Source organism: Cetorhinus maximus, chromosome 9, assembly GCF_964194155.1.
Source record: "Cetorhinus maximus chromosome 9, sCetMax3.hap1.1, whole genome shotgun sequence".
In the NCBI taxonomy this organism is placed as follows: Eukaryota; Metazoa; Chordata; class Chondrichthyes; order Lamniformes; family Cetorhinidae; genus Cetorhinus; species Cetorhinus maximus.
The window spans coordinates 41,873,887-41,888,336 of record NC_135887.1 but is presented as its reverse complement, the minus strand read 5'-3'; the positions used below and the strand labels follow the sequence as shown (position 1 = coordinate 41,888,336).

The 14,450-nt window shown below is 43.1% G+C and overlaps 1 protein-coding gene across 4 annotated transcripts in view; it reads left to right on the top strand.

Annotated features, from left to right (window-relative positions):
- The window catches only part of auts2a (activator of transcription and developmental regulator AUTS2 a), a 1,158,583-nt gene that overhangs the window by 1,106,460 nt on the left and 37,673 nt on the right, over nucleotides 1-14,450 (top strand). For all 4 annotated transcript variants that reach the window (XM_078548599.1, XM_078548600.1, XM_078548601.1 and 1 more), the window contains exons 13-14: nucleotides 6,140-6,211; nucleotides 10,512-10,541. In XM_078548599.1, the coding sequence (XP_078404725.1) occupies nucleotides 6,140-6,211; nucleotides 10,512-10,541 (102 nt within the window). The remainder of the gene's footprint in view (nucleotides 1-6,139; nucleotides 6,212-10,511; nucleotides 10,542-14,450) is intronic.

Below are 14,450 nucleotides of genomic sequence, written 5' to 3'. Positions count from 1 at the left end.
GGGGATTTAAAAAGGGGATAAAACCATGGATAAATAAATAAAAATAAGTAATAAAAAATTAAAATGAATGTAGAAAAAAGGGGATAAAAAAGAAGTGAGGATAGAGGGGAGAGAGTTCATGGTCTGAAGTTGTTAAATTCGATGTTAAGTCCAGAAAGTTGTAACATACCTACTTGGAAGGTGAGGTGCTGTTCCTCCAGTTTGCGTTGGGCTTCACTAGAACATTGCAGCAGGCCAAGGACGGACATGTGAGCACAAGAGCAGGATTGGGTGTTGAAATGGCAAGCGACAGGGAGGTCTGGGTCATGCTTGCAGACAGACCGGAGGTGTTCTGCAAAACGGTCACCCAGTCTGCGTTTGGTCTCCCCAATGTAGAGGACACCACATTGGGAGCAGCGAATGCAGTAGACTAAATTGAAGGAGGTGCAAGTGAAGCGCTGCTTCACCTGAAAGGAGTGTTTGGGCCCTTGGACGGTGAGGAGGGAGGAGGTCAAGGGGCAGGTGTTGCACTTTCTGCGATTGCATGGGAAGGTGCCGTGGAAAGGGCATTAAGGGAGGGAATTAAGATCATCTTGACCATCTAAACAGTACCTAAGGGAGGAGGATTTCCATCACCTGTTTGGAATGGTTGTGAATCAGATCCAAGGCTAAAAGTAATTCTTCAAATAATGAAGCAAGAAAAGATGTTTGGTGAATTCTGTTCTTGGTTTAGGAAAGAGAAAATCTGTGCTATTTTTGTCATGTTGATATCAGTCTGATAGACATAGAGCTCCTCATGCCTCAAACAGAAAGGTTTATCTAGTGCATCATTTTTGATGTTAGCTTTGATGAAATAATGTAAGTTTAAAATTAACTTCAATTAGCTGTGGTTGAGACAGAGTTCTTTATGTCTTGGCATTGGGAGGGAAAACCAATATGCAAGCCTATCTTGAGATGTAGAAAATTCCCAGTCAGATCCTCTCAGTGGAACGCTGCTCTTATTCCTATGTTAATTGCATCAAAAATTACCTCATGTCTTTGAAATATTGATATATTTGCATTTGCCTCAAAGACATGAAAACGAAAGCTGCTGCTATCTTAAGTTTAACACTTGTAGCATTTGTAATAGTATAACAATTGTGAGCAATCTATTTGATCTTCAGAATTAATTTACCTTTGAAATCCTAAAAAAAATAGAGTTGGAGGGAATATTCTGATTCATTCAGAGAATCATAGAACAATACAGGAGGCGCCCAATTGGCCCATTGAGTCTGCATCAGCTCTTTCCTTGTTTCTACAGTGAAGCAGGGAACACATTTAAATAGAGACGACGGTTGGGATTTTCCGGCCCTGTCGTGGTGGGACCCACCACGGGAGATTCGGCGGCCCAGCCAAAATCCCATTGACTTTGGGCAGGACCGGTCCACCCTCACAGCGGATGGGGCTGGAAAATCCTGCCCTAAATTCAAAATGCTTTTGGAATGCGCTTCCAAACATTTTAAACCCTTTACTGATTAGAAAAAGGTTAAGTCATGAATGAGGTATTAAACTGGTTGTTCCTTGCTCTGTGTATCTAGTTATGTAACTAAACTGCTTGTAAATAAATGCGATTATTAGTTTCATTCAGACTCCCGTATTTTCCATCTGTTGAACCAGATGGAGGAATGTGGTGGATTGTTCTCATAATTTCCAGTGCATCATGTCATGGTAAAAGAGTAATTGTCCGCCCTGTGTCATGTTCCATTCACATCAGGAAACAGATTACAGATCTCACCTCGTAGGAGGCACAGGTCTGCTTACGAAAATGACCTTTTTACTGAGTAAAGTGTGTTGTGGAAAGGCCCAAATTGTAACAGTCACATCCAGTTAAGAAGATGATTTGTTTCAACGTGACCTATCTACAAAGAAACAGAATGCAATTTTATTTTTGCTGCACACCTTATAAACCTCATTTATACAAAGAATATGTGATGAAACTGATTTATTTTATCGCAGGAAGGTGTTACTACCTGCATCTGGCAATTCCACGAGTTTTACCAAGGTAGTAGGGGTGCACATTGAAGTACTTTTGTTGACAAAATGACACAACACAGAATGAAAAAAATTAGGCCAGTGCTGCCCCACAATCAGCTGCTGGCTGATCATGGAATAATACCACCAGTAATCATAGAGAGGTGAGCAACCCAAACTGTCCTAGTTAACTCAGGAAAAATGGTGCTGAATAAGGATAGCAGTGAGATTAATACAAAAACATCTATCGATCCATGATATATTAAATTGAAACTCTTACCCTGTGCACACTTCCTTTTAAGAGGAACACTTCGGTGGTTGTTTTCAGTCACCATTCTGAGTAATTTTTGATCGTCAAATTTGTTATAATTGACTCTTAATTTACCCCGACCTACCCATTTTAAAAAACTTATCCCTGATTAATTGATTTGAACATGCAGTTGACACCTGATTGCTAGCCCTGGCTTCAACTTTTCCAAAAGGTACTGCAAACCAGGTTAAAGCAAATCAGGGACAATTGCCTAGCCCTTAGCATTAATGGGCTACCTATCTATGTTTTTTGCGAAACTGAGAATGGGCTAGTCAGTTGAGGAGTTGCTGGTCTGATCTTTGTCCAATTTGGTGAAAATATTACCAATCTCCAAAATGAAATCAGTGAACAATGTTAGCAGCAATTCTATTTTAGAGCTGTCCAGTTAAAATAGTCCACTGGATTTTCCTTTAAATTTGTTATCTTTTCCAAAGTTGCTTTTGTAAAGCGGATTTTAAGATGTTCCACAGATTAATATTGCAGGCACAAACTAGTTACAGCCTTGTCACCTTCTTTCAAGCAACGTATAGCCTACAGTAATTGAAGTCTAACAATTTATGACAGCCAATTATATTCCAACGTTAAACTCAGTTAGGTCAGATATATTATGTGAATAATGCTGAATTCCACAAAGAAGGATTCCCTCCTTTTTCCTCCTAAAGCCACACTATTGAATTTCCCATGCATAATGTGGCTTGGATTTTCTAGTGTCCTCCTTATAATAGGCTGTGGCAAGTGTCATATGTGCAATTGAATGAAGTATGGAATGGATTAGGTTTGTCCGTGTGTTACCAGACAGGCTATCTGATGATGGGACCTGGATTTAAATATAGTAGATTGTTAAATGTGAAATGAGATTGGGCAGTTCCAACCCAGTTCCTATTGGCCATGAGCCCATCCAGCAGTACTGTGATGGTGTAGAAGGACTTCAAGCCAAAGAAAGAGTTTTGTCTAAGCACAAAATTGGTATGCTATTTTCAAGAAGTGCTCGGAATCTGAAATGTATCCACGTTGGGATAAGGCCGGAGCAGAATGTTAATTGTCTAATTAGTGCCACATACTACAGACACGATCTCAGCCAGGGAAACTGCAGGGTAGCTAATGTATGAACTGTGAAACGTTATAGCAATGCAAGCAGTTGGAGGAGATTGGGATTGAGACACATTGTTGGGGCAGTATAGACAGAGCTTGCTTCTGTACTCGAGCTGACTTTGTTGCTTGGTGCCTGAAATAGTAAATGTCGCTTTTCTCTGTGTTAATATCTCTCGCCTTCATTTATTTTCCACCAAAGCTTGCTGAAGCAATAATCTGCTTGCTAACATAACAACAGTCTGTACAGCAATGACTTGTGTTTATCTAGTGTCTTGTAACATAGTAAAACGTTCCAAGGCACTTCTTAGGAGTGTTATCGAACAAATGTTGACAGAGTCACATACGATATAATAGGATAGATGACCAAAAGCTTGGTCAAAGTGTTAGATTGCAAGGAGTGTCTTAAAGGAGCAAAGTAAGATAGAGAGATGGAGAGGTTTAGGCAGGGAATTCCAGAATTTAGGGCCTTGGAAGATGCAGGCACAGTGACCACGGGTAGAGTGATTCAAATCAGTGATGCCCAAGAGGCCAGAATTGGAATCCGTGGAGGGATTTGAAAACAGTGATGAGGATTTTAAAATCAAGATGTTGCTTAACCAAGAGCCAAGTTAGGTCAATGAACACAATGATAGGTGAAAGGAACTTTGTGCAAGTTATGACATAGCAGTGTTTTGAATTACCTCAAGCTTACAGAAGGTAGAATGTAGGGGGCCGGCCAGGAGTGAATTGGAATAATCAAGTCTCACAGTTACAAAGGGATGGATGACGGTTTCAGCAACAGATGAGCTGAGGAGGTTGAGATGGATTTGTGCATTGTTATGGAGATGGAAATAGGCAGTCTTAGTGATAGTGGCTGGGAGCTTACTTCAGGGTCAACTATGACACCAAGGTTGTGAACTGTCTGGTTCAGCCCGAGACAGTTGACAGGGAGATAGATGGATTCGGTAGCAAGAGAACATAGTTTGTGGTGGGGACAGAAGACAAGTCTTCAGTCTCCCCAATAATTAGTTGGAGAAAATTGCTGCTCATTCATTACTGGATCTCGGACAGGCAGCCTGATCATTTAGAGCCATGGAGGATAGAAAGAGGAGATGGTAAGGTAGAACCTGGCTGTTGTTAGCATAGATGTGGAAACAGACGAAGTGGGCAAAACGTTTGCTTTAGGGTCGGGACCCCGATGTCTGCTAAACTTTCAGGTCCCAACCCTGCATCACTTTGGTGTCAGACATCCAATGCGATTTTTCTTTGGGATGGCCAATTAGTGGTCAATAATCACGTTCACCATCCATTTAAAGATGGCAGACGTGCAGTCGAGGGTGAAGGAGGCAATCCGAGGTGATAGCTGCTGATGTAGTGGGGAGAATGAGGGGGCACCTCATGATGGAGGCATCTTGTGAAGAAGAGATTAGAAAATTTCAATTTAAAAAGGCCACAGCTGCCAGGCCGCCCTCGTGGCCACCAGATGACCATGGCGGGGGAAGGGGGTTCCTTAATGGATGGAGCGCTTTCCCTCCCACAACAGGTCTACTGCCAAGAGGCTGCCTCCATCCCCTGGCCATGTTTCGATTGCCGTAGGGTGTCTGACTGCTGAAATAACGCAGTATTGTGTATGGACAGAGGAGTCAAGGTTTTGGCGGAGGAGAGGCCTGGTGACAGATTTGAAGGAGAGGGGTAAGTTACACGAGGAGAGTGAACTATTAACAGTATCACCCAACCTGGGAGCTAGGAAGGGAATATAGGCAGTCAGCAATTTGTTGGGATAGGGTTGAGGGAGTAGGAAAGGGCCTCATGGGCAGAGTGAGCTCAGAGAGGGAATAAAGAAAGATGGGAGAGAGACTGGAGAAAGATAGGAGTTCAGGACATGGACAGGGATAACATAGAGGAAGTTTGGCCTGCCGGACGAGGAGAAGGGAGGGAAGCGGCAGAGACAGCAGATCAGATGGCCTCAACCTTAGTGACAAAGGAGTTCATGAGCTCCTCATACTTGTTGTTGGAGGTGAAGATGGAGCTGATGAGAAGGAAGGGCCTTAAAAATACAGTTTGCAGTAGAGAAAAGAGCTAGGGGTTTGCTTTGTATTTTAAGACAACCTGGAATAAGAAGCAGTTTTAGCAGACGAGAGCAGGACCCGATCGCATTTTATGTAGCCCAGCTAGATAGTGAATAGCTAAACAAGTTGGTTGCCATATCTGTTCAAGTCTGTATCCCTTGGACGTAAAGGGGTGAAGACGAGGGCTGTACTAGGGGGAATGGCCAGAGTGAGAGAGTGTAATTTATTTTGGGGGAAACCAGGTCATCAAAGGTGAGCAGATCAGTAGCTGCAGAAATATTGTGATGAATGAAGGGCCAAAGGCTAGGCAGTTGGGATTTTGAAAGTGCAGTTGTAAATGAATTGGGAGAGTTTTTTCTGGGATAGACACAGAAGGAAGTAGGCTTGGGAGGGGGGATTTGAAAGGAGAGCGATACAAGGAAGTGACCAGTGATTGACACAAAGCTGTATGATTGGTGTAACGTGATTCACATCAACGAAATAAGAGCAGAATGATATTGTTTCTCACAACAATTGCAGAGCTGTAAATAGCTAACAAAAGAAGAGGTCAGAAATGTGTAAGAAAAATCAGCAGCTGCTGTTTCCGACTCCTTGCTCTCCTACAGTTACTGGCTTAAATTAAACATTTCACCTGCTCAACAGAACTGTCAGAAATGGTTTATCTTTCCATGTTAACAGGCGTTTCTATCTTCCTCTGCAGACCTCCAATCCCATTGATGTAGCAGGAAGGCCTGGAGCTGTTCCCCATACCCTGCTGCAGAAAGACCCCAGGGTAAATGCTGTCTGGTTTCTATAAAAGCTGCTTTTTGTAATCCATTTTTTTATTGGCACAGTAACCTTGGGTAATCTGCTGCTCTCTAATGTCTGCCATATTGTCATGCCTTGTGTTAAAATAGGTTTTAAATGCACAATCAAGCCAGGAAACTATCAGTGTTGGAATGGAGATATTTGCACTAAGTGTTCATTGTAGTCATTTGTTTTCTAGAGAAGAGAAGAGACATGTAGGTAGTTACCACCCAATGCCTGTCTTTGTGAGAGATGGGTACTGTCAGAACTGGAGAAAATAGTAGTGAACCTAAGGCCCTTAGCAAAGATGCCAACATTTTTCTAAAGGATATGGGACATGTAAATAATTACTTATTATGACCTGGAATGCACTGCTTGACAGGTAGTAACTTTCAAAAGAGAGTTGGGTAAATACTTGAAGGGGAGAGAATTGCAGGTCTATGGGGAAAGAGCAGGGGGATTGGACTAATTGGACAGACCTATCAAAAAGCCAGAACATGTACAATGGGCTGAATGTACTACTCCTGTGCTGTAAAATTCTATAAGTATTGGAAAAGAAAGAATGGAAATGATATGAGCAAAAGGCACAAAAATGGGGTTAAAGGGCCAGCATTGACAGAGCCACGATGGGTGGAGTGGCTTTCTTCTGTGCTGTGATTTCTTTTCTATGGAGACAAATGAGCAATATCAATATGTATGACAATCGAGGGGTCTTGGCGAGGGGTGGGGGGCACTAGTATTAGCAGCACTATAGTTATGTATAAGGTGTCCACAATCTCCAATATTACTGATTAAGAATGGGCATTGCAATGATCGCATTGTAATATTCTACAGAATGCAATCAATATTACGGGCTGAATAATCCGGGGTGGGGTGGGCGGGGTGTGTGGCCCCGGAAGCAAAGCCGGTGTGGAGCCAACCCACTCCACGCGGGTTCGCCCCGCAGCCATAACGCTCTGCGGGCGGGCTTAACAAGGGTCATGTGGGACTTCGGCACCTCACTGGGGAAGCCAATCGGATTGGCCAGCAGCTCCATCAGTCCTGGCAGTTCCAAGGGCGCATTAACGGCCGCTGCCAGGACTGCAAGAGGGAGATGAAGAAGGCCCAATGGATCCCTGAAGCCAGTAAGTCTGAGGTCTTGGGCAAGGAGGATTTCAGCTGGTCGGGGGCGGTGGGGGGTGTAGGTGAGGAGGTCCGGGGTGGGGTTTGGCAGAATCTTGGGGGGTGGGGGTTTGAGCTTAAGGTTGCAAGAGGTAAGAAGAAATGCCATTTTATGGTGTGAGCAGTGTATTATCAGGGTACAGTTGGCTTGGTAACAATTAATTGATCCTTGATTACCTATTTAAATGGGGCAGCTAGATGCCAATTATGGTGCCTGCACTCTCCCCATATGATGGGGGTGAGCTCAAGGGTGGGTGGGACGGTGGTGGCTTGGGCACCCTCTCTACGTTATGTGCCTCCTTGCCAGAAACACGCCTGATGGGGGCACATAAAATGAAGCCCTATCCTTGTGCTATTATTATCCTGCATAAAGACAGCTTTCTTTTTAAATTTATTTACGGTATATGGGTGTCACTGGCAAGTCAGTGTTTATTGCTCATCCTGAATTGTGCTGGGGAAAGTGGTGGTGAGCCGCCTTCTTGAGACTGCTGGAGGCCGTGTGATGTAGGTACACCCACAGTGCTGCTAGGCCGGTAAATTTAAGGACTTTGGCCCAGCAATGATGAAGGTCATGTGTAACTTGGAGAGGGACTTTCAGATGGTGATGTGCCCATGTGTCTACTGCCCTTGCCCTTCTAAGTGGCAGAGATCAGGGGTTTGGAAGATGCTGCCAAAGAAGCCTTTGTGAGTTGCTGCAGTACATCTTGTGTAGTGTGCAGTCATTGTGCACCGGTAGTGGAAGGAGTGAATGCTTAAGGTGGTGGATGGGGAGCGAATCAAGTGAGTTGCTTTGTCCTAGATGGTGTTGAGCTTTTTGTGTGTTGTCGGAGTTCCTCATCCTAGCAAGTGGAGAATATTCCATCGCATTCCTGAGTTGTACCTTACAGATGGTAAAACTCATTTTGGGGAGTCAGGAAGTGAGCCATTTCCCACAGAATTCCCAGCTTCTGACCAGCTTGTGTAACGGCAGTTATTTATGTGGCTGGTCCAGTTAAGTTTTTCTGGTTAACAATAACCCCCAGGATGTCGATAGTTGGGTATTCAATGATGGCAATGCTGTTAAACATCAAGGACACCTGGTTAGACACTCTCTTCTTGAAGATGGTGATGGTCATTGCCTGACGCTTGTGTAGCACCAATGTTACTTTGCCACTTAACAACACAAGCCTGAATGTTGTCCAGATCTTGCTGCAAAGGTGGACTGCTTCAGTCTCTGAGGAGTTGTGAATGGAACTGAACACTGCAATCATCAGTGAATATCTCAATTTCTGACATTATGATGGAGGAAATGTCATTGATGAAGCAGCTGGAGATAGTTGGGCCTAAGACACCACCCTCAGGAACTCCTGCAGCACTGTATTGAGGCTGAAATGATTGACCTCCAACAACCGCAACCATTTTCCCCCGATTTCTATTGACTTCAATTTTATTAGGGCTCCTTGATGCCACACCGGGTTAAAAATGCTGCCTTGATGTCAAGGGCAGTAACTGTCACCTCACACCGTGAATTCAGCTCGTGCTGAATTGGGAGAGCATCAAACAACAGCCTGTTATGTAGATCAGATCAAACCTTTGCAGTCCTGACTCATTCAGGTGGTGAACAGTTAAAAAGCTAATGTGAGAAGGAAACTCCATCAACACCCCCATCACCTACTCTGGTGGAGCCCTGCACACCAGTGTGAAAGGCAAGGCTGAGCATTTGCAATCATCTTCAGTCAGAAGTTCCAAGTGGATATCCATGTTTGAACCAAGGCTGTGATGAGATTTGGAGCCGAGGGGCCCTTGTGGAAACTAAATGTGAGCATCAGTGAACAGGTTATTGCTGTGTAAGTACTGCTTGTTAGCAATGTCAACGGTACCTTCCATCACTTTGCTAATGATCGAGAGGAGGCTGATAGGGCAGTAATTGATGGTTTTGGATTTGCCCTACCTTTTGTGGATAGGACATACCTGGGCAGTCTTCCATATTGTCAAGTAGATGCCTGTTCTAGCTGCACTGGAACAGTTTGGCTAGTTCTGGAGCACATGTCTTCAGTACTATAGCTGGGATGTTAGGCCCATAGCCTTTTAAATATCCAGTGACTTCAGCCATTTCTTAATATCACATGCAGTGAGTAGAATTGGCTGAAGACTGGCATATGTGATATTGGGGAACACTGGAGAAGGCCAAGATGGATCGTCCACTCAGTACTTTTGGCTGAAGATGGTGGCAAATGTTTCAGCCTTGTTTTTTATGCCAATGAGCTGGGCTGCCCATCATAGGGACATTTCTGAAGCCTCTTCCTTCTATTAATTGTTTAATTGTCCACCACTATTCATGACTGGAGGTGGTAGGACTGCAGAGTTTGTGTGTGTTGAAGAGTTTCCTGATATCAGTTTTGAAGTTGACTTTCGTTTGAACTTTTGCACCCCTATTCCTAGTCACTTCTTACTGTGCAGTAATATTCTGGATTTTTGCTCTCCATTTTGTTCATTGCTCTGCACAGCTCAGTGAGACCTCATTGTAGTGAAGAGTAGTACAGGTTCCTCCAGCATCTCCTCATAACTCTGCCCCTGATACTAGGGCCCCTCCTGCACTCAGGTTTCTGTTCATCTCTCAAATTTGACATTTATCAAGATGGAAATTTAAATGTATGCTGATCAACTAGAAGGACATGTACTGGACCTGTGTGTATGCAGTTATGATTTTAAAACACACATCATTTACATGTTATGGTGTGTTTGCCAGAAGTTGGCATTACTCCTAACGGTGCCAAAGTGAAAAAGGTTGAAAGAGTAAAGGTTAAAAGAGCTCAGTCATCCTATTTAATCAGATCCTAATGCACAAAGGAATTAGTAGGAAGGGAGGGCCGGGGTCACACTTTTAAGAATTATTTTCTGTATTCAAAAGAAAACTGATTCTATGCCCATATGCCTGAAGCGTTCTCTAGTCCTTAGATTATTAACTAAGAACAGAAGGTCAGACAAATGTATAAAATTTTGCTGATTATTTTTTCTACTAATGTTTCATCTGAAAGTAAAATGTTAACATTTTAAATTACCAACTAACGAGGCAATAAAAATTGCAATTATTGTCGTAGTTTGACTGACAGGCGTGTAACCAAGCTGTCACTCTTTATTTGCAGTTGACAGATCCATTCAGGCCGATGCTGAGGGTAAGAATTATTCCTCTGGAATTATAATCTGTCTGTGTGCTCCCTCTGGGATGGAAAGATAAGTGAATGATTAAGAAATTATATCTTATTAAAGCGTCAAAGTCCTCTCAAGCAAGATCATTTTCAAACATTCAGACAGGCTGCGTAACTTGGTTCTGTGCCTTTGTTGTAAAGTGACAGCAGTTTTGGGAAGAAGAACTAGTCGGCTTCAGGCATGAAACACATATTTCACCCTGAAACTAGGCAATATGGAGCACTGGGTTGGCTGGGTGGCATTTGGAGCATTATATTTAATCTCTAAGGAGAGGTAATATTAGCCAGTGACCCTGCTTTTAAGCTCACGCTGAAGATGTGCAAGAGTTCTGCTTAGTTGTGATTCTCCTCCACACATGGTAGATGGAAAACCTCACAGAGTCTGTAAAATAGCCTAAGGCACTCCCTTGTCAAGGCTCACACATGGATAATGGTATTTGAATTAAATGCTGGCGAGGAATAAGCATGTAGGCAGCCTCCGAAGAAATTGGTGGACATTGGAGAGGGTAAAAGAATTAGCGTTGAAATTATATTTGAACAGAGCACAATATTTTTAGATCCTGATAGAATCCCACTGATGTGGTCTCTTTAAAAAATGAACTATTAAACTATTAGAGTTAACAATCTTGAGAGATTTGCATGTTTCTATTAGTATTTCATATTTTGTGTAGATGATGGTGACTCAAATGCAAGAGCGTTTAATTAAAGGGACACCATCTTCCTAAAAAGACCGATTGGCACACTTTGTTTTGGAACAACAAGTTCACTGTCGGGGTGTCAGAGCAGAATGCCAATACATTTTACTGTGATTTATATTTAGACATGTGGTTTTAAACAAATATGAGAAAAGATTTTCCAAATGCCTTCAAAAGAAGATGGTGCTCCTTCAAATGCTGCTGGAGACATAGGGAAAGGTATTGAAAACTGGCTCACCACATGCCATGCTCCTGAGCAACTTGGGGAATCTGAGCCTCAGGAAGGTCAAATGGAAGCGGAGAGTTAGAATGTGGGCTGCCTCATTTTCAATGAAGTCAGATCAGTTTTCTTCAACTAAGAAGTTCATGGGTCATGGAGTTGCAGAATTTTGGAACCCTTGTTGTAAAATGTCACAAGTAGGCACACAAATATAAACTGGGTGGATTGTTTCAAGGAGCAGCAACAGAAGAAGAGGCTGTGCCGATGTGCCCTTAAAATGGGATTTTGGAGGATGGAATAACTCCGACAGGAGTGTTGCGGTGTCGACTACAACAACAATGACATATTTATGTCATGCCTTAAGTTAGTAAAGGGTCCCAAAATGCTTCACAGGAGTCTAATAAAGCAAAATAGACACTGAGGGACATAAGGTGATGTAGGGCAAATGGCCAAAAGCTTAGTCAAAGAGGTAGATTTTAAGGAGCAACTTAGAGAAAGAAAGAAGGGTGGGAATCCCAGATTCTAGGGTCCAGGCAACTGAAGACACGGCCACCAGTGGTGGAGCAACTGTAATCAGGGATGTTACAGAGGCCAGAATTAGATGAAGGTTGCAGGGCGGGAGGTGATAACAAAGCTAGAGAGGGATGAGACATGAAGAGATTTGAAAGCAAGGATAAGGATTTTAAAATCGAGGTGTAGCTTGACCGGGAACTAATGTAGGTCAGCGAGCACAGCGGGGTACAGTGAATGAGGTTTGGTGCAAGTAAGGACATGAGCAGCAGAGTTTTAGATGACCTAAAGTTTACAGAGATTCAGAATGTGTGAGGCTGACCAGTGGTGTGATGGAATAGTCAAGTGTAGAAATAAGAAAGTCATGAATGAGTGTTCAGCAGCAGATCAGCTGAAACAGGGGCAAAGTTGGGTAATGTTACGGTGGTGGATATCGGTGGTCTTAATGATGGCACGGATGTGTGGATGGAGGCTTATCTTTAGGTCAAATATGACATCAAGTTTGCAAACACTCTGTTTTAGTTTCAGACAGTTGCCAGGGAGAAAGATGGAATCGGTAGCTAGGCAACAGAGTTATAATCAGTGGATCGAAAACTATGGCTTCAGTCTTCCCAATAGTTAATTCGGGGAGGTTTCTGCTCATCCAGAATATGTACGGTGTCTCAAAAACAGCTGTCTAAAAACCGGAGTTGGAACTCATCATCCGAACCATTTGAAAACTGGACACTTTATAATGTTCCATGCGTCAATTTTAATTGAGTAAAATTTTAAAAATCAACTTATCTGGACAGTTTGGCTAGGCACTTCATTGGTGAGGTGTGGCACCTAACTGGTTAGCGACTTCGCGCACCACTCTGTCCCGCATTCCAAGCGACCCCTGACCCCACCCGACTAGGCATGACCCAAACTGCCCACAGGCTGAATTGCCTGACGCGAAATCCGGCACGGCCTCGGTTTCGAGGGCGCAGGATTTGAGGTACTATGCCTGTAATGGATGTCAGATAAGCAATTTGATAATTTAGCAACAATGGACAAGTCAGAAGAGGTGGCAGTGAGGTAGAGCTGGGCGTTGCTAGCCTAAACCTAATGCCATACTTTTCAATTATGTTGTCGAGAGGCAGCATGTAGATGAGAAATATGAGGGGGCAAAGGCTAGATCCCTTGGGGGACACAAGAGGTAATGGTACGGGAGCAGGAAGAGGAGCCACTGCAAGTGATACTGTGGCTATGATTAGATAGATAGGAATGGAACTGGTGAGTGCAGTCCTACCCAGCTGGATGACAGTGGAGAGGAAGAGGAGGATGGTATTGCCAAATGTGTCTAAGATTGCAAATGACAAGGTGGAATAGCTTACCTTTGTCACAGTAGGATATCATTTGTGGCTTTGATAAAGGTTTGTCAGTACTGTGGCAGGATCAGAAACCATTGTGTTGTTATAATGTTATAGACAGCATTCGTTCATAAGAGATTGTGTAAATGCATTGTGGGTTCATTTATTTAGACTAGGCACATGAGAACAGAAAGATATGGATAGAAAGCTTGAAGACATAGCAGCAGAGCTGTGTGTGTGCTCAAAGGTAAAAGTGAAACTAAGACTGGATAACATGACACCCTTGCCTTCTAATGATGTCATGCAACTATCCCTAAAAGGCATATTACAATATCCCGCTTTCTTTTTAAAGACACTCTTTCCCCCCTTCCAAAGAATTATAACTATTTACAATACATGTTCATGTTTAGTTACCATTATATAAGTGTATAGAACTGATGAAGCTATTAGTCTCAAAAGCTTGGAGTTAATCTGCTGTTATGCCCAGATCTTGTAATGGTAACCTTGTCCTGGAGGTTTCTTTAATGCTCACAGTGATCTGTGGGGTTGTCATTCTTTGATGTTGTTCCCAGTTTCATTTGGGATCTTGTCCTTGAAACAATAGGACAGTACAGTGGTTGAGGAGCTGGAATGGATCTGATTTGTCCTCGGTTACATCTCACTGTTATGCCTTTATGTGTAGTGACTACATATGACCTTGGTTCTGAACGAGTCCTTGTCACCTTGGCTAGTTGTTGTCCCAACTGTAAACTTGGCAATTCTGTTCCTACATTTTTATCGTGCACAGTGGTCATTAGTTTTAAAGTTGCCCGCTAGTTTTTGAGAGAGTGGAATGGGTAAGAGTAGGTAAATTGGTACGCGCTGGCCTGCCAACCATGAGCTCTGCAGGTGCTAGAATGGTTGGACTTAAAGGTGTCACTCTCAGATGTAACGTTGCAATGTATCAAACTTGCTTGGTCTGTCTACATTTGAGCATTAGGGATTTCACCATGTGAATCATTCATTCGGCAAGGCCGTTGTATCTAGGGTTATGAGGAGAAGAAGTAGTGTGATCGATATTCCACTTCTCACACATGTATCCTGAAAAGGCTTACGAATAAATTGAGGACCATTATCTTTA